The sequence below is a fragment of the Corythoichthys intestinalis genome, chromosome 4, assembly GCF_030265065.1.
Source record: "Corythoichthys intestinalis isolate RoL2023-P3 chromosome 4, ASM3026506v1, whole genome shotgun sequence".
In the NCBI taxonomy this organism is placed as follows: Eukaryota; Metazoa; Chordata; class Actinopteri; order Syngnathiformes; family Syngnathidae; genus Corythoichthys; species Corythoichthys intestinalis.
Window position 1 is genome coordinate 31,778,904 of NC_080398.1, and position 26,591 is coordinate 31,805,494.

The following is a 26,591-nucleotide window of genomic DNA, read 5'->3' on the forward strand; positions in this document are numbered from 1 at the left end:
ACTGCCTTACTGACTTTCACTTGCAGTTTTTTCTACTTGAGAGGGTCCAACTAACACGCAGTCATTCACAAAATCATCACAAATGAACACTCATGTTTGTCATATAAGCTTTATTATTATTCATGAGGTGGGAAAAAAAAAAAAAACAAAGAACGACTGATGTGGGACACTGTTTACTCTGGTGAATTTGTAAAAAAAAACGAAAAAAGAAAAACGCGCAACTTTTTTATTTTCTTGTTTTCCGAAAAAAAAGTATGTGTACATTTATTTTGTATTACACAGAAAATGTTTAGTTTGAATATTGCAAAAGTGGCTGTATGATACTTTTTGCTGTTCTGATGCAAGTTCTGTAGTGACGGGGGAAAAAATGAGCAAGAAGACAAAAGAGAAAAGCTCATTCGTTTTGTACAGGTTGTTTGTGTGTGCGGGAAGAAAACGCGATAATAAAAACCAGGACACGGTGACAACACAAAGGTTTTTTTGGTCTTTTTTTTTTGTCTTTCACGCAAGCTGAAATCCAGAAGGACTTTAATACTCGCTCCACTTTTGTTAGTTTACAATCATGGATTAAAGTTTTCTGCCGTAGCAACGTTAATCCATCAGCAGGGGGTGCTAGTGGGTGGTAATGCATGAGGGAATTCGGGCCTATGTTCATTTTAAGAGCATTAGTGATTGTTGCAGTTGCTTTTGAATTCTGTCTTGTCATATTTTTTGTATGCAGTGGTACTTCGAGATACGATCGCATCGACATGCGATCCTTTCGACACCCGACGTAAAATTTCACTCATCATTTGTCTCGACATATGACGACATGCTCGAAATCTGACGATTTACGACAGTGTCGCAATTTCAATAGTTTTCCCGCAAAGTGTTTCAGTGTAGAGATGTCCCAATCGATCGGGTCCGATCACGTCATTTTCAAAGTATTGGAATCGGCAAAAAAATATCGGACATGCCTTTTTTTAATATATATATTTTTTTAATTAAATCGTTTTCTAATTGTATTTAACGTTACAGACATAATGTGTTACACTCTTTCAGAGTCTTTAGTTTAAGCTTAAGGTAGGGTTATCAAATTTATCGCGTTAACGGCGAGAGTTAAAATATTATTTACATTTATCACGTTACAATATTTAACGCATGCGCTGCACGACCCACTCACGCATTGCCGCGTTCAATCTATAATGGCGCTGTTTTACCCATACAGTATATGGAGCTATAAGGCAGCCTAAAATGAGTAGAGTGAATTTTGGCAGCCTTTGAAGCCTTTATTAATATGGCTAAAGCCTTACAATCCCTCTCCCAACGATTAGAATAATCGTGGGAAGCAATGTGGGGAAGAAAGGTAGTAGTTGATCTTTTTCTTAACACCCTATGTTATTTCCCAACGCAGAGAAGATATATCAATTGGTACCACAACGCACAGTCATGGTTGCACTTCCCATCATGCATTTGGGCAGAAGTTAAATGGCTTCAGTATCATTTACTGAAAGCTCAACAAATACACTAGATGGCAATATTTAGTCACAATATACAAAGTCACATTTATCCTTTAAGAATTACAAGTCTTTCTATCCGTGGATCCCTCTCACAGAAAGAATGTTAACAATGTAAATGCCATCTTGAGGATTTATTGCCATAATGAACAAATACATTACTTATGTACTGTATGTTGAATGTATATATTCGTCCGAGTTTTATTCATTTTTTTCTTAATGCATTGCCAAAATGTATATGATCGGGAAAAATTATCGGGAATGATTGGAATTCAATCAGGAGCAAAAAAAAAAAAAAAGCAATCGGATCGGGAAATATCGGGATCGGCAGGTACTCAAACTAAAACGATCGGGATCGGATCGGGAGCAAAAAAACATGATCGGAACAATCCTATTTCAGTGTATTATAAATATTCCTAGCTGAAATATTCAGTCAAAAAGGATGCAGCGTCTACTTCTCCACAAGGTAAGACGGGGAAAATAACGCGCGCTCACTCACATACACGCACACACGCACAGCTGGGTTGCCTCTATGTACGAGCATGGGCTAAGCTATTATCCGAGCATATATCTCTCAGCAACATGTTTTCCAGGTCCTGGAACGAATTAAATTTGTATGTAGAGGTACCACTGTATTAGGTTTGTTTGCCCTCTGCTGAGCTTTATCTTGTAATTTCCCTAAATTAATTAGGCTGTTAATATAAACCAACAAGGTTTATTCCATTGTTGTTTTCGTCAATGGAAATATTTCATCCACGAATAATAATAAATAAAATAAATTGGTAACCGTAGTTCTGGTCTATGTCAAAAAGTCAGGAAACAGAGCGAACATGATAACTTTTAAGTTTGAGACTAAAGGCGAGCATTCATGTGATGCAATTGGTCTGGACTTATTCCTGCATACAGTGTTTCACAAAAGTGAGTACACCCCTCACATTTCTGCAGATATTTAACTATCTACACACAAGAAAGCCAGTCCGTCTCATCAGACCATAGGATATGGTTCCAGTAATCAATGTGCTGTGTTGACATGTCATCAGCTAACTGTTTGCGGGCTTTCTTGTGTACCATCTTCACAAGAGGCTTCCTCCTGGTGTGACAACCATGCACACCAATTTGATGTAGAGTGTGGCGTATGGTCTGAGCACTAACAGGCTGACCCCCCACCTCTTCAATCTCTGCAGCAATGCTGACAGCACTCCTGTAACGAGTCTAGAGCTGAAACGAATACTCGAGCAACTCGAGTACGGTAACTCGAGTTTAAAAACTGATTCGAGTAATTTTATTCACCTCGAGGAATCGTTTAATTTTGCCAGCTTCAAGCATAACGTTTCCGCGGACTACTTTTAATGCGGGACGACGCGCTGACGTCACGTGCGTAGAAGAAGAAGCAATAAAACTTACCACAGCCGCTACAAACTACGCCGACATTGCTAAAAACTACGCCCGCATGATGCTAGTGCCGTAGCAGGTAGTGTCCGATGCGTCTCATGGATATCGCATGCATTTAGGACTAGATGCGAAATGACACTCGGCCTTGTCTGGGCAGCATTAGTAAACAGCCGCCATCTTTAAGCAGTAGACATCTCATCGCTAATAAATATAACGTTGCTGTCACTCGCTCACGTAACGTTACGCCTTTCGGAAGGCTAGGTTTCTATTGATTATGACCACTGTCGATGCGTGGCTAACGTGTTTTACATACAGGCTTTATTTGTAAAAAAACAGCGCTGTAGAGTGATGAGGGTGTAAAATTAAAACATAATAAAGCTAACTGTCAGTTTTAGCTCAGTAGTCATTGCTGAATAAAACACCAAGTAGCACTGGTCCCTAATGTGCTCCAATACAGCAGGTATCATGCATTTATTTTGAACACTCCAAAAATTCAAAATCCTATCAGTACTTACAGTTTAGACTACCGGTAACTTAAAAGTTAACTTGAACTTATAGCTTGACACAAATGGAAATTAAATTGAAACACGTGGGAAAAACACGTAGCTTTCAAGTGATGTGTGTTATCAAGCGTATTTACATTTTTAGGTAAGAAATATGTTGTTTTTTTTATAAGATCTGGAAGTTTTTTCAGTGAAAGCAGTGAATTATTTTTTTTTTAGTCACACCTGAGATGCAATTGTTGGCCGTTTTCAACAATGTGCATCCAAAATAAAGACATTGATTGACTGAAAATGGTTCAATATTGGATTAAATGTCTTTTTTTCTCATGTATAATTATAATTAAAATGTTCTATCCGATTACTCGATTAACCGATAGAATTTTCAGTCGATTACTCGATTACTAAAATATTCGATAGCTGCAGCCCTAAACGAGTCACATGACATTTCGAAGGGAAAATGGCAAGCAGTACTCAATTTGGACATATAGGGATGTACATAGTTTCTAAGGGGTGTACTCACTTTTGTTGCCAGGGGTTTAGATATTAATGGCAAAATATATTTTGAGCGGAAAATAAATTATATAAGCTGCACACAGACTACTTTTCATTGTGTCAAAGTGTCATTTTGTCAGTGTTTTCCCATGAAAAGATATACTTAAATATCTGCAGAAATGCGAATGGGGTACTCACTTTTGTGATACACTGTATGTTATAGAAGAATTTTGTTATTGAAATACACTGAAAACGTCATTATAAATGTCAAATTAATGAAAATAGGTTGGTTTACCAAATATTGCCCCACCCAACATGTTTAGTCTTGACAAAGTTAAAAAAAAAATTAAAAAGGACTTTAATTCAAATGCTTTTGTTTCATTTTAAACCATGCAATCGTATTTCAGTTCGTGCTGCACCGATACTGATATAATTTTTGGCTCCCAATCCGACACTTAGTGGTGTCGTCTAATGCCGATACTGTACCGATACCACGTGTTTTGAAATGCAATTGATTTTCTGTAATACTAATTTGCTGCATACTCACTTTAATGTAAAGTGACTGCGATCATAGCTTGGTCAGACACTGCTTAACTAATTGCCGGCAATAGACGTCCAATCCATTTGAAGAGGGAGGGCTAGCAGCGACTGAGTGCATCTCAGCCAGAGGAAGAACAAATTTTTATTTTTTTTACCTCATTGTCTACTATTGACGACAACATATGTCCAACCCATGCTAAAATGACGTGCGATCCATGCTAAAATACGACGCTATCTATGCTAGCCCTGCTAGCCAATGAGTTAAAAGAAGCGTAATCCTCCAGTCAAGTGATGCTAATTGAGCCGCGAGCCGATTTTTTTTTAATGTGTTTGGATGCAGCCGAGATGCTATCACACTACATTGGATTGCGACGCGCCACCGTTTACAAGATTGATTTTGACCTTTCCTCTTATCTTTGCTCTTACAGCATTTCTTCTTTTTGTTCGTTTGTTCCAACAACCTGAAAGACAAAACCTGCAAATAACACTTGAAAAATCATTATTTCGTGTAATAGTGACGCATTTTGCATTTATGGAATACATGTTTTTATTACTGCCTATAGCAAAGACGGTGTAGTGACAATTTGGCTTTTTCATGGTGGATGTGTCTTTTTTTTTTTCTCGATAAGATAGAAGACAAGATAAGGTTATCGATTTACTTGGGGAAGCAAGGACAAAAGAAAGGTCATGAGCGTGGAAGAAGAAACAGGTTACAGTCCAAACACAAAGGGAGGAATTTATTAGTACACTGTAGTGGACAGTTTATTGCTAACAAAATATATTTTTATATATTTTGTATGTAGTAAGATGCAGGTGATTTGCAAATGTTGGTTAATGCATTTAATTTTCAGCCATGACTATAAAGATGTTTTAAATTCATTAGATTTTTAATATTTTAAATCCATTTGCAAGACATTTTTGCTCTTTTTTGTTTTTTTTTTTAAATGAAAAAATATATGTAAAGTATACTGTTGTTAAAGATCAATTTGATTCATATATTTTTTGTTTTGTTTATATACTTAATATGTTTAACAAAAGATGATACCTATATACTAATATTTTTATATGCTATATTTTTGGGTTGGCCTATATAGAGTATACAGTATATTGTTTTGATATTTTAATTAATGATATTTATAAAGTATTAATCAGATTTGCAAGCTGTTTTGCTCATTTAAAAAAAGTGTAGTTTTTGTTATATATCCATTTTTAGACTTATATATATTTGTTTAATTTCAGTTGAAAAAAGTTGGTATCTTTATATTATTATAATTATTTTATTTTCATGTTGTTAATTTCTATTTTATTTTCGATAGACCCGGTATTTCATTCTCATATTTGTTAATGACATTTTTTTTGTTTTATGAAAATATGTCCTCATAATTTTCCATGTTTTTTTTAATAGTTATATTTTTACGTTTAGTGTATTACATTTCATTAATAAATCATTTAATTCTTAGGGGGGGGGGTTTTGTTTAAAATTTAATTTTCAATTTTTTTTTTTTTTTTAATTTTAATAAGAGTATTCCTACTAATTTTATTTTTACTTCACCCATGTTGTTACTTTGCAATACATAGTTTCATTTTTTTATTTCATTTTTTTATTTAGTAAACATAAGTATATTTAGATACTTATATTTATGTAATTTCATATAATTTTCTCTAATAGAGTATTCAACAATTTCTTGCTGTTCCATCCCCAAATGAGTCGCAGTACATAATATCGACACTTGAGGGCACCCTGACAACATCTCAACTTCTCCCAAGTCCTTCTCTCGCCCCTCTTTCTCCCCCACGCCCCCCTTTACTCCCATCCCGCATCCCTGCGTGCGAGTATAAAACATCCCCACCACACCGATGCTCTCATGTACAAACAGCGCAGCGTCCCCCCTGAACTCACCGTCCACTCCCCCAACCCAGAAGACCCTCCCGATCATTCCGCCTCGGGACGCCCCCCCCCCCCCCCCCCACCACCACCTTTCTCCGGCCCTGCACTTAATTTCAAGTTGGGTCAACAGGGGCTTTTTTGGGGGGGGCTTTCTTTTCCCCCAAATCCGAGAGGACGACGAGACAAGACGCTCGGTGGTCCCAACATGCCCACCGCACGCTACTGCTGGGCTCTGCTGCTGTCAATCATCTCTCTGGTGAGTTCACATACCTTCACCTTTGCCTTTTGCAGCATTTCCCTTCAAATTGTCCTTTTTCTTGGGACCAAAAGAAGATTAGACTTTAAAAAATCAATAAGTTGCGGTCAAGTGTGTGGTTCTCTGGAAGCTCAGCTGTGTAGAATTTGAATTTGAATTTAAATAGCGGACTTTTTGACGCAATTTAAATGCTCCAACGGTGGTAAACGTGATTCAAGAAAAAGGACTACATTCAAATTTCAATAGACAAGTGATTTAAAAGCCTAATTTGTAGTTTTCATGACGCTAGCTATTAGAAAACTGCATTCATATTCAAACTCTTCTCTGACCTCTGTGACCTTTGACCTCACAACTCTACAATTGAATCGCGTCTTCCGTTCCATATTACAAACATATCGTGCAAGTTTTACAATATGTAATCCCTTATTTGGGTTAGGGTTAGGGTTTGAATTATTGCGAAATTCCTTTTCTGACCTCTGTGACCTTTGACCTCATTACCCCAAAATGTAATCACCTCTTCTGTTTCATATTGCAAATATACCTTTCAAGTGTTATAATCGCTCATTATATAATTTCTCATTCTGATTTTTCTGACCTCTGTGACCTTTAACCTCACGACTCAAGATTGCATTTAAAAAAATGTATGCCTTTTAAGAAATCCAGTATGTAATTTTTATGTCCTTACTGATTGTCACTCTTTTTATTTATTTTTAATTGAAAATGTTCATTCATTCATCCATCTTCTGAGCCGCTTATGCCCAGGAGGGTCGCTGGGGTGCCGGAGCCTACCTCAGCTCACTATAGGCGTTAGGCAGACTACACTCGGAACTGGTTGCCAGCCAATGGCAGCGCACAAGGAGAAAAATAACCATTCATGCACAATCATACCTAGGGACAATCTTTGGAGTGTTCTATCAGACTACTATGCATATTTTTGGGATGTGCGAGGAAGGGGTAGTACCCAAAGAAAACCCGACGCAGGTGCGTTTAGAGCATGCAGACTCCAGACAGAGGCACAGGATTGAACCCGGGTATTGGAACTGTGAGGCAGACGTGCTAACCGCTCTACCACCATGCCACCTAAAAAACATTCATTCAAATAAAAAATGTATGAGAAAATATTTGGTTCAAAAAAGAGGTTTTGGACAATTTTGAGGTCAACAATATCTTTAAAGGCTTCATCAGCTATCAAAATAGAGTTGCTTAACTCATTGGCTGCCATTGACGGTGTTAGATGTCCAATCCATTTGGACTGGGAGAGTTGACAGTGATCGGATGATTGCTGCCAATCCCTCCTGGGACTATAAATATTAATATATTTTGAGTTTGAAAGATCCTAAAATCCTGTTTAAATACTAGAACTATAGTGGATGTACTAAGCCTTTGTGGGAAACATGAAAAAGCCTTCAGTAGGGGATCAACAAACTTTGGTGAAAGTCCTTAAAATCTTAAACCTACAGTCCTTTCTAGTGTAAATCCTTGGGAGAATGCAATCCCTCAGTAGGGGGCCTAAAACCTTAGTGAGAGTTCTAAGCCCGTCAGACACACAGATCATGACGGCAATAGATTTTCAGTACCGTCACGAACCAGTTTTCGACTAAAAAGCAGAAAGAAGTGATTTTTTTTTTTTTTTTTTTTTTTTTTTTTTTGTGCGTTGGTCAACAAAAAACTGTTGAATTGATACAAACGCTTGTTTTAGGTATTTTCTGTAAGCGCTAGTTGGGTTTTTTTGCACTTACAGATTTACTTTTTTGGGTGAACTGCAAAATTATTCCAAAACTATGGATAAAATAATGAAAAATTAAAACAATGAAAATATAAAACACCCATAATAATCATATAAAAGAAAGTAATTGAAATGTAGCAAGCTGTTGCATGTCTGAAGGTAAAAAAAAAAAAAATGTAATTTTAAAAAAGGAAAAAAAAAACTTTTTCAAAACAATGACAAAAGAAAAAATATAAATGTAAAACATTAAATAATAACAAAACTTTTGCACGTATTCTAAAAAAATAACAAAATTAAATATTAAAAGGATATTTAAAATAAAACTTTTTAAATAAAAATATAAATTGAATAATTATAAGCTCACATTTCTAAAATAGTCATAAAAATAAATAGAAAAATAAAATACATTACCAATGATTATAAAGTAATGTAGAATCAAACCATAGCCTAAAATGAAACTATTAAACAATAAAAATAGAAAATTATAAGAATAAAATAATAATAATAATAAATGAAATAATATGCATAACTATTGAATGTCTGCTATCAAATTATTACTATTAGCAATTATCGAAAATAAAATTCTAGAAAAAATATTTAATAAATAATAACATGCTTGTGCGTGTCTGTTTTTGGACTAACTCCGCCTCTCCCTTTCGAAAAACAAAAAGAAAATTGCCTCAGCGGGTGCAAAAAAAAAAAAAAAAAAAAAAAAAATTCTTTTTTTTTTTTCCTTTTTAAAAAATGTCAGTCTTGACGTTTGTGACAATCCAATTGCTTTAATCCGGCGTGAGCCGGTAACCTCGCCGCCCCGCCGTCGCGCCTTGCGCTGATGAACGCGTCAACAAAGCAATCGGCAGGAAACAGCGGCCGTAATCCGCGTAAAAACTTCACTTAAAAAGCTCCCGCGGCGTTATCAGTGTTTAATTTGCATAGTGATGGAAAGAAGTCAATTACTATTAATTATTCTCTACAACTTCATTCCCATTATCCAATTGAATTTGCCGTCTTGAAAAGCATAAACTCAATTTCACAGCTGACTAAGCTCGCTAATCATTTACAACCCCCAACCTAAAACCTTACATGCCGCATCCTAAACTCCTGAAGAACAAGAAAATTAACTCATTGGCTTCCATTGACAGCGATAGATGTCCGATCCATTCGAACCAGGAGGGCCCCTCCTGGTTCCAAAGGATCGGACGTCCATCCCCGTCAATGGCAGCGTACGTCACTCCGCCTTTGAAGCTGGCGCGTAAAAAGCCGTATTAAAAGTAGTTTGAGATCCCTGGTCTTCAAACCGGTTGCTCTCACATATCAGCAGCGCTAGGTCACGCTGGTAATTGTGCCCCCAACTCCTCTGGAGATAAGGCACGTCCACCTGTGATTTCCTGCCACACTCTGATTTGTCATCATCATCTCTCCTGCCCTCAGGTAGCACTTTGATACAACTGCTACACACTTAGCAGGGGCCTGCAAACCTTACTGGAAACACCTTCGAACTAAGTGGAAGTCTTTAAGAGCTTAGGAGGAGTCCAAAAACCTAAGCAGGGCCTTTTTGGAATTCGCCAATTCACCTTCTAAAAACTTACTTGAAGACCATGGAACCTTCATGCAACTATATACAGCCTTAATCAGAGTCCCAAAATCTTGGTAGCAGTCATAAAACCTTATTAAGTGGCCTTAAACCATGAATGGAAGCCTGTCTAACAAAGCTTGTTTAAGGGTACTAAAACATGACAGCAACCAGAAACACATCCTTCAGAGAAGTATTCAGAGCTATAGTAGAAGTCATAAAAGGAGTCAAAAAAACATTTTGCCCTTCAAATCTTAAAAGGAGTCATCGCAAAGCTTTTAAAATGTTCCAAAAAAAATAAAAATAAAAATTCGAACCCCAAACCACTCATGAGAAACCCTACAAGAAGTCTACAGAGCCATAGTAGAAGTCATAAAACCTTGCATGAGTCCTTAAACTTTCAAACAGAGTCCTACAACATTTCTGGAACATCCCAAAAACCTTTGAAAGAGTCATAAAACCTTTCATTGATCCCGTGGATATTTTCCGAAGTCCTAAAATAGTCGTAAAATATTAGTAGCTGTCTTAACATCTTTCTGGACCTTCCCAGCGTCTTAGTAGGGGACTTCAAACCCTTCTGTAGTTACTTAACATCCGGTCATGGTCCTAAAATCTTAAAGTAGTCCACAAAACCTTAGTAGGAAGCCTTGGTGAAACATCTGAAAGCCATAGAAGAAGTCAAAAAACCTTTCAGCAATTCCCTAAAAGTCCCTCAAAGTCTCAATATGACCCCGATAAAACCTTAGTAGAAGTCATAGCATTTTTGTGGGACTACCAAAAGCCTTTGTAGGAGTCCTAAAAACCTTCTGCAATTTTGCACTAGATGGAAGTCCCCAAAGTCTTCCGCTGGGGGGTTGTGATACCTTAGTAGGAGTTCTAAAACCATGGTAGACCTTAGTATGAGTTAGCAGGGGCCTGCAAACTTTACTGGAAACACCTTCAAACTAAGTGGAAGTCTTTAAGAGCTTAAGAGGAATCCAAAAACCTAAGCAAGGCCTTTTTGGAATTCACCAAAGCCTTTGTAAGACTTCTAAGAACTTACTTGAAGACCATAGAACCTTCATGGAACTATATAAAGCCTTAATCAGAGTCCCAAAATCTTGGTAGCAGTCATAAAACCTTATTAAGTGGCCTTAAACCATTAATGGAAGCCTGTCTGACAAAGCTTGTTCAAGGGTTCTAAAACATGACAGGAACCAGAAACACATCATGGAAAACTAAAACCTTCAGAGAAGTATTCAGAGCTTTAGTAGAAGTCATGAACCTGTTGTGTAACATTCCAGTAGGAGTCATAAAATCATTTTGCCCTTCAAATCTTAAAAGGAGTTATAGCAAAGCTTTTAAAATGTTCTAAAACATGTTTCGAACCCCAAACCACTCATGGGAAACCATAGAAGTCTACAGAGCCATAGTAGAAGTCATAAAACCTTGCATGAGTCCTTAAACTTTCAAACAGAGTCCTAGAACATTTCTGGAACATCCCAAAAACCTTTGAATGAGTCATAAAACCTTTCAGTGATCCCCTGGATCTTTTCCAAAATCCTAAAATAGTCCTAAAATATTAGTAGCTGTCTTAAAATCTTTCTGGACCTTCCCAAAGTCTTAGTAGGGGTCTTCAAACCCTTCTGTAGTTCCTTAACATTTGGTCATGGTCCTAAAATATCAAAGTAGTCCACAAAACCTTAGTAGGAAGCCTTGATGAAACATCTCAAAGCCCTAGAAGAAGTCAAAAAAACTTTCAGCAATTCCCTAAAAGTCCCTCAAAGTCTCAATGTGATTCCTATAAAACCTTAGTAGAAGTCATAACAGTTTTGTGGGACTCCCAAAAGCCTTTGCAGGAGTCCTAAAAACCTTCTGCAATTTTGCACTAGATGGAAGCCCCAAAGTTTCACGCTGGGGGGTCGTGATACCTTAGTACGAGTTCTAAAACCATGGTAGACCTTAGTAGGAGTTATGAAGCCTTTCTGAAAAATCTCAAAACCTTAGGAGTCATAAAATCTTTTTGGATCATTTTAAAGTATTTGTAACGCCTCTAAAAACTTGATTAAAGATCCTAAAAGCTTCATGGAACTATACAAAGCCTTAATCAAAGTCTTGGTAGGGGTCCCAAAACCTTAACAAGTGGCGTTAAATTGTTCATGGAATCCTTTTTAGACAGATAAAACATGATAGGAACCTGAAAGCCATCATGAAACCCCCTAAAACTTACAGAGAACCCCGTCAAGTCTTATTATGAGTCCTAAAACATTCCTGGATCTTTTTAATATCTTGGTATGACTCCTAAAACATTAGTCTTAACATCTTGCTGGACCTTCCAAGACTGCTAGTAGGAATACTCAAACCCTTCTGCACTTCCTTAACATTTGGTCATGGTCCGAAAATCTTAAAGAGTGACAAAATCTTAAAGTAGCCTTAGCAGGAGCCATGAAACCTTTCGGCAATTCCCTAAAGCCTTAAGATTGGTCCTAAAATATTTTTGGACCTTTTCAAAGTCTCAATATGACTCCTATAAAACCATTATAGAAGTCATAGCATTTTTATGGGAATTCAAAAAGCCTTTGTAGTAGTCCTAAACCTCTTCTGCAATTTTCCACTAGAATGGAAGTCCCCAAATTCTCGCGTTGGGGGATACTGACAGGAGTCCTAAAACCATGGTACAATCCTTATTGTAACACCCTAAAACATTTAACTCATTCACTTCCAGCCATTTTCACCGGAGCAAGGCCCTTCGCTTCCGGCCGTTTTACTGGATTTTGACGGATTTTGCAAGGCCCACAGAAAATTCTGTTCTATTGCTCTTCTATTGCTATATAAACATGACCCCCAAAAGAATGATTAGACTCTCTTCTTTCAGCAGAAAAAAAAGTTCATATCTTTTTCCATTCTTTAAAAATCAGCATTAGAAAATAGCTTAGTTTGAGCAATTTTCCAATTTCTGATGAAAAAACAGAGAAATTGAGCTTTTTGTAAAAGCTTTGATCACAAAGTAACAATTTATTTACACATAACTATTGAACTGTTGAACTATTTGCGCACATAACATCGGGGAAGGCTCTCGGCTGCTCCCGGTTGAATGAGGTGGCTCCCAGTAATCTGATGAGTCCGGATCAAGATCGGTCTCATTTTTTTCATCATCTTCATCGTTGGTTTCAACCTCGGGCTCAAAAGTAACGCAACGTGAGCTCTGCAGAATGCGTGTGGAACCCGACGCTGTTGTGGCCATCACTGTCTGTCTCATCAAGATAGATTGTTTTGAATCCTTCTTTGACGGTGGTTTTGTTTCCTTTTCAAAACACTCCTCCAGTGTCGTTTGCCTTTTTTTCCCCGATCGTTCTCCACATTTTTCTCAAATCCTCACGCATCTTCACAAGATGCCTCCAACTTCCGTTTCCTGACTATTATACTTCACTTCTTTTCTTGGCTCGAGATGAGTTCTTACAAAATGCGCTACTGCCCTCCAGTGGCCAGTTTTATTGCTTTAAAATGAGTTTTGAGCATTGTGCATTGCAGTTTAAGTGCAACAGAACCTAGAGATGCCTCTTGTAAAAAAAAAAAAAAAAAAAAATTTTTTTACGTAAAAGACGTTTTTGGGACACTGAAGCGATTAAAAATAGAACGTACTTATACGTTTTTGGGAGCAAATGAGTTAAAGAAGTTTGGATAGTCACTAGGAGTCCTGAAACCTCAGTAGTCCTAAAACAATTATGGAACGCCCCAAAGCCTTAGTAAGAGTGCTAAAACTATTCTGCAATGTCCCAAACACTTGGTCACTGACTTAAAATCCAGTAAAACCTTAGCGCTTCTAACCCCCTTGGTCCTAAAGTTTTAAAAAAAATAATAATTAAAAAAAAAAAACCTTTGTAGAACTTTGTAGAAAATGTGACTTCCTGTGATTTCTTCTTTTAAAGGTGCACAATGTGGGATGTAGTAGTGGTAACCTCTTGGTACCTCACGATCCGATACGATTTGCGATACAAAGCTCACGATAACAATGATCTGACGAAATGGCGATACAACGATTATCGATACATTGGTCAGGAAATCATTCGAGAATATTCTACAAACAACTACTGAACAAAAAAACAAGCTTCTGCTGTGAATTGGAATGAGTTTAACACTAGTAGACGTCCAATCCATTTGAACTGGGAGGGTGGCAGCGAATGAACATTCGTTCATTCGCTGCCATCCCTCCCACTTCAAATGGATTGAACCTCTATGGCCATCAGTGACAGCCAATGCCAGGCAATGAGGTAATTCTTGGGCCATTTAAGGTCATTTACCTACAGTATTGTTAATAACGGCGTTAGAATACGGCGTTACTAACAGCGTTATTTTTTCCCAGTAGTGAGTCATCTAATTAATTACTTTTCTCATCTTGGCAAAGCTGTTACTGTTACTGAGGATGGAAAGGCGTGCGTTACTATGCGTTATTATATTGGTTGAATGACGTGGGAAAAGTCTGAGGGAGACTGACTCACTGAGCAGAGCAGGAGTGGGGAGGAGGCAAAAAAGTTGTGACGCCGAGCAAACACAATGCTACGTGGCTCCAATAATACCGATAGCCTAAAAACTATGCCCACATGATATGGTAGATATGACGGCGGCGTTAGCAACATGTACAGTATAGGAACTAGATGCGTTAGTAAACAGTCGCCATCTTAAAGCAGTAGACTTCTTAGGAAGGCTCTTTTGTAGAACCTAAGTAACTTTTTATGTAAAATACAACTAAATCGGCAAAATCTTGACTTGAATCCATCTTTGAATGATGAAACAGTTTTAAAACTTCCACATGTCAAAAGTGACAGAAGGGAACTGAATGCAATAATGGGAGCAATTTTAACAACTTCTAACAGTTGATTCAGGGTAAAGGGTAAATTAGGGTAAATAATTGGGCTAGGGCCAATTGTCCCAAAAACATTTTAAACTTCACATAGTGTGACCTGTTTTTTTTTTTTTTTTTTTTTTTTTGAGGAAAAAAAACATGAAAATGATCACCAGCTACTTTGCCAAGTAACTAATTACTCTTACATTCAGGTAACTGAGTTACAAACGCAATTACTTTTCAGGAAAAGTAATTTGTAACTATAATTAATTACTTTTTTAAAGTAAGATTAACAACACTGTTTACTTGTCGATTTTCAGTTACTTCCTGTTGATTTTGGGGTATTTTATGGATCACTTCCTGTTTATTTTGAGTTACAGAACAAGAAGTGACCTGGGAATCACCCGAATGAATAGGCAGTGACTCAAACTCAACAGGAAATGACCTGTAAATGCCCTAAAATGAGCAGCAAGTGACCTGTAAATGCCCTGAAAATCAGACAGAATAATTGTAAATGCTCTGGTTTTGAATGAACAAACTTTCCCAGTCGAAATGGATTGGGCGTCGAGCACCACCAATGCAGCCTTAGAGTTAACTGAGACACTATTATGGTGGAAGATTTTGGTAGCAACTTGTTGGTTCCTTTTTTTTTTTTTTTTTTTTTTAACAGTGACACCTTTTTAAAACGATATCTCGATTCTTGGCAGGAGCATATCGATACCCTTTTGGAATACAAAGTATCTCGATATATCACCATTTCAATATTTTGTCACACCCCTAGTAGGATGGATGGGTAAAATGTAGGGCTGTCAAAATTATCGCGTTAACGCGCGGTAATTAATTTTTTTAATTAATCACGTTAAAATATTTGACGCGATTAACGCACATGTCCTGCTCAGACAGTATTCTGCCTTTTGGTAAGTTTTAAAGCAAGGTTTTTTGTGCTGTCTAACAGCGAACTCTTGTGGTTGCTTTGCGACATGGTTTATTGCTTTCTTGCCAGTTCAATATGGTTGTACGACGTCTCGGGCTGACGCCTACGTTGTAATGTTGTGCTTATATGATCCTTGGACAAGATTTGTCCGTAAGTATGGTTGTTGTAAAGAATGTACATATTATGTTAGTAAGCGAAATGTTATATTTTTTGTATGAGACGCTTTTTGTTTATATTGAGTGAACCTGTATAGCGTGCTAAGCTAACGTTGTCGCTAATGCAATGCTTGTGTACTTTTTTTTTTGTAGTTTCACTACGGTCTAAAGAGGACAGTGGTTTGAGGCCATTTTATTAATAAATCAGATGAAAAAGGAAGTCTGATTATTAAGGCGTCGTTCACTAGCTGTCTAGCTTTGGAAAAAGTAGACGCTTCGGAGTGAGGACAGCATAGACAGATTTAAATGACAGTAGAGTGAAATGCCCACTACAGTCCTCATGTACCGTATGTTGAATGTACAGTGGGGAAAACCCATTGGCAGTGTATCAAATACTTGTTCTCCCCACTGTATATATCCATCTTGTGTCTTATCTTTCCATTCCAACAAATTATTTTACAGAATATATATATAATTTACAGAAAAATATGGCATATTTTATAGATGGTTTGAATTGCGATTAATTACGATTAATTAATTTTTAAGCTGTAATTAACTCGATTAAAAATTTTAATCGTTTGACAGCCCTAGTAAAATGGTAATGCAACTCGATCAAAATGTTGACTAGCCAAAAATGCCCTCCCCCTTTGGGTTGAATGAATGAATAAAGTTTTATTTCACAAAGAACAGAAATACAGTACGGTTGCCAGAATACCACTTCACGTTAGCCAAATGATCCTGTTCCATTGCCATTGACGGTGCTGGACGTCCAATCAATTTGGACTGGGATGGGGCTAAAACGGATCGTGTGATTGTCACTGGCAGCATGGTTTTCATGCTTTAACCTGAAAGGCTTCATGTTTTGATGGGATTAATTTGATGCAGGTTCTTTACAATTTCAACTTCAATTTCATCACTGACCAACAAATTCATCTTTTGATTTCATCCCGGTCATCCATTGAGTGTCCAATCTTCCATCCGATCCAGATGCCGTTTAAAAGCACCATTTCTATAGTACGGGGTAATATATTACCCTATACGAACATAAATCAGCCCAGTGTGTATAATAGTGAGTAAATCTTGCCTCTTCCAGCGGAGATTGCCTGCTATCTGCTCTCCATTCACGGCCATTTTGAATGGTCGCACACACTTGCACTGCAGCATTGAGGCCAACGAAAAGTGACACACGCACTCTGTCTTTCCGACCGTTTTGCTTCTATTCAGGCTGCCGTATGTGTGTGCGGGTGTGTGTGTGAGGGGTCCGTATGGAACGTGGCGGCACTTGTTTATCTTGAAAGCGCGCTGCCGTATGCGTGTTATCTCCCGGCTCGGCGCCGCGTAGATAGCGTAGCGTTTGTCCGACAAGCGCCTTTTGTGTGCGCGCGCGCGAGCACGAGTTATCTGTTCCCGTCCCGCCCGCCCGGGATGCCGCCACACGACTGGAAAAACCTGGAATCATATTAGCGGGCCCTTAAATAGACTTTGTGGTTGTAGAGTGGGCGTGCGGTAAATGTAAATGTAAATGAAGTGTCCGAGCCTCGAGCAATAAAATGTTCCATTGCTGCGATAACGACACTTTTTATTGGAAGGGGCATTGACTTTTTTTTTTTTTTTAATGGCGTGTGAGAAATGCAATTAAAAAAAAGTAAGGGTAGGACTGTAAAGCAAAGCTAAACACAAAATGGTTTACGATAAAACTAATGGACATCATTGTAGTCGTTTGCTGTGGCAAGTAGTGTTTACTGGCGGTTCAAACGGGAGCTGCTCAGTTGAACTCATTGGATGCCATTGACGGTGCGTTGGAAAATTCATGTTTGACATTTTTTTTGAATTTTTGTTTCTGATCTTCTCATTATTTGCCTTGTTAGTTTAAATGAAGCTTTATTTTTAATTTTCTTTCTCCTGCAAATGCATTCTTGCTGGCCAGAAAATACATTGCCATTTTATATCACGATTTTGATACTCAACGTAGGTGAGGTAGGCGGTTGCTTAGGGCTCTATCTACTGGAGGGGCGCCAAATTGCTTTGGGGAAAAATACTCACGTTACGCTTCGGAAACGTTTTCTAACATAGCATGTCCATTTCAATATGCTACATACAGCGGTATGAAAAAGAATCTGAACCTTTTGGAATTTCTCACATTTCTGCATAAAATCACTATAAAATGTGATATGATCTTTGTCAAAATCACACAGAAGAAAAAACAGTCTGCTTTAACTAAAACCACCCAAACATTTAATGGTTTTCATGTTTTAATGAGGATAGTATGCAAAAAATGACAGAAGGGGGAAAAATAAGTAAGTGAACCATAACATTTAATATTTTGAGACTTTGGCAGCAATAACTTCAACCAAACGCTTCCTGCAGCTACAGATCAGTCTGGTACATCGATCAGAACTAATCCTAATTTCTCTACAAAACTGCTGTAGTTTAGTCAGATTCCTGGGATGTGTGGCATGAATCGCTGTCTTTAGGTCATGCCACAGCATCTCAATGGGGTTCAAGTCTGGACTTTGACTTGGTCACTCCAGAACGTGTATTTTGTTCTTCTGAAACCATTCTGAAGTTGATTTACTTCTGTGTTTTGGATCATTGTCTTGTTGCAGCATCCATCCTCTTCTTAGCTTGAACTGTCTGACAGAGGGCCTCAGGTATTCCTGCAAAACATCCTAATAAACTTTTGAATTCATTCTTCCATTAATGATTGCAAGTTGTCCAGGCCCTGAGGTAGCAAAACAGCCCCAAACATATGATACTCCCTCCACCATGCTTCACGGTGGGGATGAGGTGTTGATGATGGTAAGCTGTTCCATTTTTCCTCCACACATGATGTTGTGTGTTACTCCCAATCAATTCAACTTTAGTTTTATCAGTCCACAAAATATTTTGCCAAAGCTTATGTGCAGTGTCCAAGTGCCTTTTTGCGAACACTAAACGAGCAACAATGTTTTTTTTTAGACAGCAGTGGCTCCCTCCGTGGAGTCTTCCCATGAACACCATTCTTGGCCATAGTTTTACTTATAGTTGATGTGTGCACAGAGATATTGGACTGTGCCAGTGATTTCTGTAAGTCTTTCGCAGACACACTGGGGTTCTTTTGTTACCTTTCTGCGTATTCTGCGCTGAACTGTTGGTGTCATCTATAGTGGACGGCCACTCCTTGGGAGAGAAGCAACAGTGCCAAACTCCATTTGTAGACAACTTCTCTGACTGTTGGTTGATAAACATCTAGACTTTAGAGATGGTTTTGTATTCTTAATCAGCTTTATACAAATCAACAATCCTTGACCGCAGGTCTTCAGACAGGTCTTTTGATCGAGCCATGATGCACATAAGACAATGCTTCTCATCAAAACATTTCTTACCAAGTGTGTGTTTTATAGTGGGCAGGGCAGCTTTAAACCACTCATCTGTGATTGGGCACACACCTGACTTAAAATGTTTGGTAAAAATTGGTTTCAATTGCTCGTTAAGTCTACTTAGGCAGAGAGTTCACTTACTTATTTTCCCCCCTTCTGTCATTGTTTGCATGCTATCCTCATTAAAATATGAAAACCCTTCAATGTTTGGATGCTTTTAGATAAAGCAGACACTCTATTTTCATCTGTGTGAATCTGACAAAGATCAGATCACATTTGATGGTGATTTTATGCAGAAATGTGAGAAATTCCAAAAGGTTCAGATACTTTTTCATACCACTGTATGAAAAATATCTTATTTTCAAAATAACTTCTGGTCTGAATCCGTGCTCTTGAGCATGAGTGAACTGGTGTTACTTTCTTTCGAATGATGACGGCAGATATAAATATCTACATCATAGAATAAACGATTAAAAAATACATCTACATTGGTACCTGTGCATACAAATTTAATTTGTTCCAGAGCCCAGTTTGTAAATCGAAATTGTCGTATGCTGAGGTGGATTTTCCAGACAGACAGACAAGCACATATTGTAGCGTCTATAAGGACAACGCCAAATTGATGATTGTAAACACTCAGCAGGAAAAAAGTACATTATTTTCAATTAATTATCTCCAGAGACATCCCATTAGGCAAACCAGGCAATTGCCTAGGGCCCCCAGCCAGCAGGGGCCCCCAGAGGGCCAACAGATTTAGCACACGCAGCTTTACTGCAGTAAAACTGCCAGTGAAAACCTTGTGTCTGAGTTCCCTGAAGGGGCCCCTTCACTCGCTCTACACTCCCCCCCCAACCCCTCACGTGACTCAGAGTGAGAGTGAGCGGCGATTTGGCGTTTTTTTTAATTGGCGTATATCCAAAATGAAGAGAAGTTATCCTTCTGGAAGCGACAAAAGAAAGAATAAAAAAGCAGAAGAGGAGAAAAGGAAGCAAGAAAGCGGTGAGTGTACTATGTTACTGTAGTTGTATGTCCTAATGTAGTAGAAGCCGGGCACTTTGAGTGTCCTAAAAAGTGCTCTATGAGACCGAGGCGTTATTATACTTAAATTGAATATGTTATTACTCCAAGTCAGGGGTCGCGTTAACCGAATATTTTCCGTCGTTGACCGTTTTTTTTAAAACGGTGACGGAAAAAACTGAAGTCCATCCGTCATTTTGACAGGTTGCAATTCACACCCCAGACCACAGGATGGCGAGTGAGCATATTAATAAGCTATTGTCTCTCTTGATGCATGACGTCGCTGGCCTTACTCGGAAAAATGTCCGAACTAGCATTCAGGTGTAGCAAACACGGAAACGTTAGGAAGCTTTGGAGAGCATTGTCTAAGGCTACGTTCATTCTACAGGTCTTAATGCACGAATCCAATTTTTTCGTGTTTTTCCGACTCGAGTCAGGCATTAACTTGACGGTCTGAACGGGACAAGTCGCATAGAAGTGGATCATTTCAAATCCGATCTGGGTCATTTTTTTATGTGGTTCAAATCCGATCTGGGCCACATTTTTCCAGACTGTCGCGGCGGTCTGTACCGTCCAGTGTCCCAAATCCGATTTCAGTTGTGCGTTATTAGCGCCTAGCTTGCAGTGAACGCGGCTTTTGGGGAAGGGCCGGGCTTGACAACAGTCATAAAAAAATTAAAATGGGTTGAGGATAAGCATGAGAATGATCGGTTTTCTCTCTGCTCTATGTGAGCTATATTTCAACATTTCCTACACGGCCGAGAGTCGGGAGAGGGGTCTGGCTGCAGCCCGTCTTGGAGAGTCAGGGCAAACTGCCCGTATGTGTGTGTGACATGCACGGACAGTGCGTGCATGCTATCGGTCCATATAAACTATGAATATAAGCCTAAACGGGGATCATTTATGTCTGTTATTTGTGTCCTCCTTTTGAAAAGCAAAATATGATAGCCCTGGAATGACGGATGACTTGTCATTTGTTTTGATGCTTCTGCGCACCGGCGCGTGACGGACTGCAAATTAGAGCGCATGCGTAATACTTGAATGGTCTCAATGGACAAAGGCAGTCTGAACGGGCATGCCAAAAAAACGGATATGACAAAAAAATCGGATTTGTGCATTAAGACCTGTAGTATGAATGTAGCCTAATTGAATGAGCAGGGACAAACAGCTTGGAGTCAGAAGAACGTGCGCTATTCTCAAACCTGAACGCACCCCGAGTCTTGGATGACAAATCAACAAAGCAGAGAGTAGACACAACATGGCTGGTAGTTTCTTCAATTTATTCAGAGTTGAGTAAGTAACGCACCACTTTTGACCAACACTGCTACTGAATATGTCATTGTTATCATTTTAAAAATTTAAGTGACGGGTAAAAATAGATTATGACCGGATGCTTATGACCCTGTCAGTCAAAATGACAGACAACGAAAAAGTCTAGCGCAACCTCTGCTCCAAGTCCAACTGTCTCCCTTACTTGCACAAGCTCGAAGGGCCCCATGTTGCTTGTTGCCTGAGGCCCCCAGGGACCCTTGCTACACCTCTGATTATACCCACCTGGACACCACGAACTGTAAGTAAAAAGGTTGTCCGAGATTTTAAGAGGACGCTAGACGTTAGCATTAGCCTAATGCTAACGTGAATGCTACGCTAACGCTACGATGTACTTACATTTAGTGTGTGATGATCACTCAGCAACATTGCATATTTTTTCTGGCCAAAATAAGAAATCTTACCGTGTTTTTCTGGAGAGTAAAGAGGACACTACACTCGTGAGTGGGTGGTGGAGTGCAGCACGTCACATTAGTGACACAACCAGACACTGCTTCGATGCAGGCTAAATACACATGAACATTGTGAACATGTGACGGAAATTGTTGCTTATTTTCGTCTCGTTCTCGTCTCATCATATGAAATCTTAATGTTTTAGTCTCCCAAAACACGATTTTAGCTCGTTATTGTCTCGTCATCGTCATAAGAAAGTGTTCATTGACGAAATATTTGCGTTTTCGTCATCATTGAAGAAAACACTTTCCTTGACTGAGGATGATGAAGAAACACCTGTGCATTTCGATGAAGATGACACAATACACAGGTGTCAAGGGAGCCTTATATAGTACATCAAGAATCCGCAAATAACTGAAAATTTCGAGCGACAAATTGGCGAGGGATTACTGTATTGCAGCAAGTAAATGCAAATTGGGCGCCTTCTGCTGACCAAAATGTGTATCGCAGAAACTATTTGTGGCAATATTTTGATAGACATGTAAAATGTCAATAGAAGGTTTTCTATCATTTTGAAGATATGTGTCGTCATATCGTACAGCACTAGTGGAGACACGTGCATCCCTTTTCAAATGATTATGACGTCTATCGCTGTCAATGGCATGGCATACGTAAGATAGAAAATAGTTCTAGGATTTTAAATGCCAAATTGACTCGACTGAGTGGCTTCACATGTCAAGAAATTTTGCAAATATTTTCATCGTTCACATATTGGAATAAGTGGTTATTGTTGTGTCAACCCGATTTTTTGGGTCGCATGTGAAACGTGTGCATCGGCATCACGAATGCGGAGCACGTGATGTTTTCCTTTGAGGTCGTTTGCGTGACAGATGATCGTTTGTTGCTATCCTGGCGGATAACTGATGATGTTTCTGCCTGTCGCCATCAATATTATTCGTCTTCCCTGTCGCTTTTCTCCGATCAAACAACTTTTTCTAACCTCGCCGCGCGCCCTCGCCACTCACGACCGCCAACGAGATGCTAATGTACGTTTTTGTAATTGATCTGTTTGGCAGGGAGAATGACATGTTTGTGAAACTGGACTCAAAAGTGCTTAGGTTATATAGATTTTAAAAAAATTTTCAACTTGTTCACCGTTAAAATAGATTGAAAGTTAATTCTTGTCCGTTTCAGACAATAACTGAAACGGAGTTACTTTGTGAGTTAATATGTGTAAAATAAATTGTATGTCAATTTTATTCTTGTAAAAATCCCAGTTCTTAGAAAATGCAACCGTTCTCACATAATTACAAAAAACCAATAACCTTATATTTGTAAAACAAAAACATTAATTTAAATTGTTTTAAAAAATGTCTACAGAATAAAATGTTTAAAATTCCCTATATGACTAAATGGAAAAAAAAATTTGTCGTAGATGACTTTTTTGTGGAAAAAAAAAAAATCCAATTTCATTCTGATAAAAATGTGACAATTCTCCAAAAAATAAAGCTGTTCTAATGAGATTTCAACAAAAATAACGTTAACTTTTCTTTGATTAAAAAAAAAAAAAAAAAAAGATTTATCTGTGGGGAGAAATGACATTTTTCCCACTATAAGACTTTAGTGGGAAAAAAATGTAAACTTAATTTGTTGTGAAAATTTATTTCTGTGAAAATTTGACATTTTTCAAAACCTTATTTGGGTTGTTAAAAAAAATCCTTATATGCCTTAAAAAACTGAATATTCTTGGAAAATCTTTTTATGTAAAATTTTGTTTGAAAAAAATCTCTTGTAAGAGTACTTTTTCTTGGAAAACTTGACGATGGATGGATGGATGGATGGATGGATGGATGGATGGATGGATGGATGGATGGATGGATGGATGGATGGATGGATGGATGGATGGATGGATGGATGGATGGATGGATGGATGGATGGATGGATGGATGGATGGATGGATGGAATAGTACGAGAATAAGTCATATTATTACATGTAGCTATATAAGCAGCTACGTACTTTACGTTGCCGCCTCCGTTAGAATCAACAGTATTAAAAGCACCTTCTGTTTTAGAATCGATTTTCACAAATAAAAAAATCCTTATCATTTTGCCTCATCAACAGAAAATTATAATCAATAGAAGAATTTATACGTATGCTTCGTCGTAGCTCCCAGCTAAGGTACACGTATGTAAAGTGCGAAGCGGCTCACAGCTACCTTACCCCTACGTAATATTTGCGACTTTTTATTGCTGTCTCATATTTATCCGTTCAAGCTTCATTTACACCCAGTGAACGTGTGTTCTCCACTGCAGGAAACACTATCTGTCCAGAACGCTTTCTGCCTGAAAAGGCAGATATTATCATTTTCCTCAACCAAAACTTTTTCTAATTTTATACTGTACCCGCTGCTAATCTGGACTGTGTTTTACAAGTTGTTTTTTTGTTTGTCTGTTTGATATTGTGCACCAGGTTAGCCCATTAGTGAAAGCTCAATAACATGTAAAAATGACTGCAGCATAAGACACTGTAAAACATAGGCAAAAGAATTAGGGCTGTCAAACGATTAAAATTTTTAATCGAGTTAATCACAGCTTAAGAATTAATGAATCGTAATTAATCGCAATTCAAACCATCTATAAAATATGCCATATTTTTCTGTAAATTATTGTTGGAATGGAAAGATAAGACACAAGACTGATATATACATTCAACATACTGTACATAAGTACTGTTTTTGTTTATTACAACAATAACTCAACAAGATGGCATTAACATTCTGTTAAAGGGATCCATGGATAGTAAGACTTGTAGTTCTTAAAAGATAAATGTTAGTACAAGTTATAGAAATTTTATGTTAAAATCCCCCTTAATGTTTTCGTTTTAATGAAATTTGTAAAATTTTCAATCAAAAAATAAACTAGTAGCTCGCCATTGTTGATGTCAATAATTACACAATGCTCAGGGCGCTGAAACCCATAAAATCAGTCGCACCCAAGCGCCAGCAGAGGGCGACAAAACACAAAAAAACACTAGTAACAAGTGGACATGACACTGTGCTGTCAGTTTAATCTGTTTGAGAGGGGCATGTGCGTTAAATGCGTCAAATATTTTAACGTGATTAATTTAAAAAATTAATTACCGCCCGTTAACGCGATAATTTTGACAGCCCTAAACAGAATATGCCTTTTTTTTTCTCTCCTTGAGCTTTTGAAAAATAAACATCTTTGTGAAAGTTCACTCCTGTGGAAAGAAACAATCATATTCAAGTTCAAAGACTGATATTCATATACAAGTTAAAAATAGCCCTGTGAAAAATTCAGAGTTCAAATAAAAAAATTATCTAGAAGTTAAGAAATTAATATAAACTATGCAATTGTTTTTACCCTGCCCGGGAAATGAATCGAGAATTGTTTGGAACTGGAATCGAAAGGTGGAATCGGAACCATTCCAGTTCAAACGATGCTCAACCCTTATAGGCATCCAGTCAATTTTGACCATTAAAATAGATTAAAGGTCTATCACTGTCAATGGCACCGAAACATTCTCACTGAATTGGACGTCTATCACCGTTAATGGCAGCAAACAAGTTCAAAGCCTTCAAAAATCTGCACCAGGACGTTTTCACTCGACTGAATTGCCTTGTGCGCTCCGAATAAACACATTATACTTTTGCTGCTGCCCCCTCTGGCCAGGAGGAATCACCGCGGCGTCATTAAACCCGAGCAATCGATATCTCTCCGGGCTGTGCGAAGTCATCTCGCTGCTACCGCTGACCTTTAAACAGCGCGGCGCGTTCACCTTGAGGCGCAAACACTCACAAACCCAAGTGGTGATCTCTTCTAATCTCCCGGTTGCGATTACAGGTTGGCGCTGTAATCCGCCGGGCGATTGTACCGCTAATCCTGTCAGGTGCGCTTTTACGCGCCAGCTAATTACGTGTCGCCGCGATGACACACGTGAAAAAATAAAAACGCTCGCAGGTGCGACAACAGAGAGGACTCCTGGCTTTTTTTTTTTTTTTTTTTTGCAAATTCCGTAACGTTCTCTCGCACAATTTCTGAGTCCTTCTGGCAGCCATCTTGTGTGTATGTGTCGATGTGTAAAGCGGCTTCCTGACATCCCTTCATGTGACGGCGGCGGCGCATCTGTTGAGACTTAACCCACTTAGCTGAGAAGCTTCCGAATCACTTTCATGACTCGGAATAGAAAACGACAGCAAAGTCCATTTGAAGTACAACTTTTCACAAGTGCCGCATGGTCAGGGCCAGCAAGGCTTTAGCTGCTGTATGTGACCAGGAATAGCAAATGACCCCCACTGTTGGCTTATATTTTTTCTGGTGATAATACACATAAATTTGTATAAGCAAAACATCTCATCTTGAAAATCAGCTTGTCGTATAGGCTGGTTTTTGTTGAACTTTACGCCGTGATTGGACTGGAGACTGCCTTTCCAATCTTGCAACCCTGGGTTTATAGTCAAGTGCGGCGGATGAAAACCAGAGGCGCTGCCAGGGATTTTGGGCCCCATGAAAAGATATCACTTTCGGCCACACCACCAGTGCCGGGACACACACACACCCACATACGTAATTTCCTGCATTCTGGTGAATGTTTACACACTAATTTGTGCGTTTTCTGCATTAATTTAAGATGAAAATATGTTTATGTAAAAATTAGGGCTGTCAAAATTATCGCGTTAACGGGCGTTAATTTTT

At 38.3% G+C, this 26,591-nt stretch overlaps 1 protein-coding gene across 1 annotated transcript in view; it reads left to right on the forward strand.

The window, feature by feature from the left end:
- The first annotated feature begins 6,287 nt into the window (after window positions 1-6,287).
- The window catches only part of LOC130915435 (neurexophilin-1-like), a 33,557-nt gene continuing 13,253 nt past the window's right edge, over window positions 6,288-26,591 (forward strand). The window contains exon 1 of the mRNA XM_057835451.1: window positions 6,288-6,567. Within this exon, the coding sequence (XP_057691434.1) occupies window positions 6,289-6,567 (279 nt within the window). The 5' untranslated portion in view covers window position 6,288. The remainder of the gene's footprint in view (window positions 6,568-26,591) is intronic.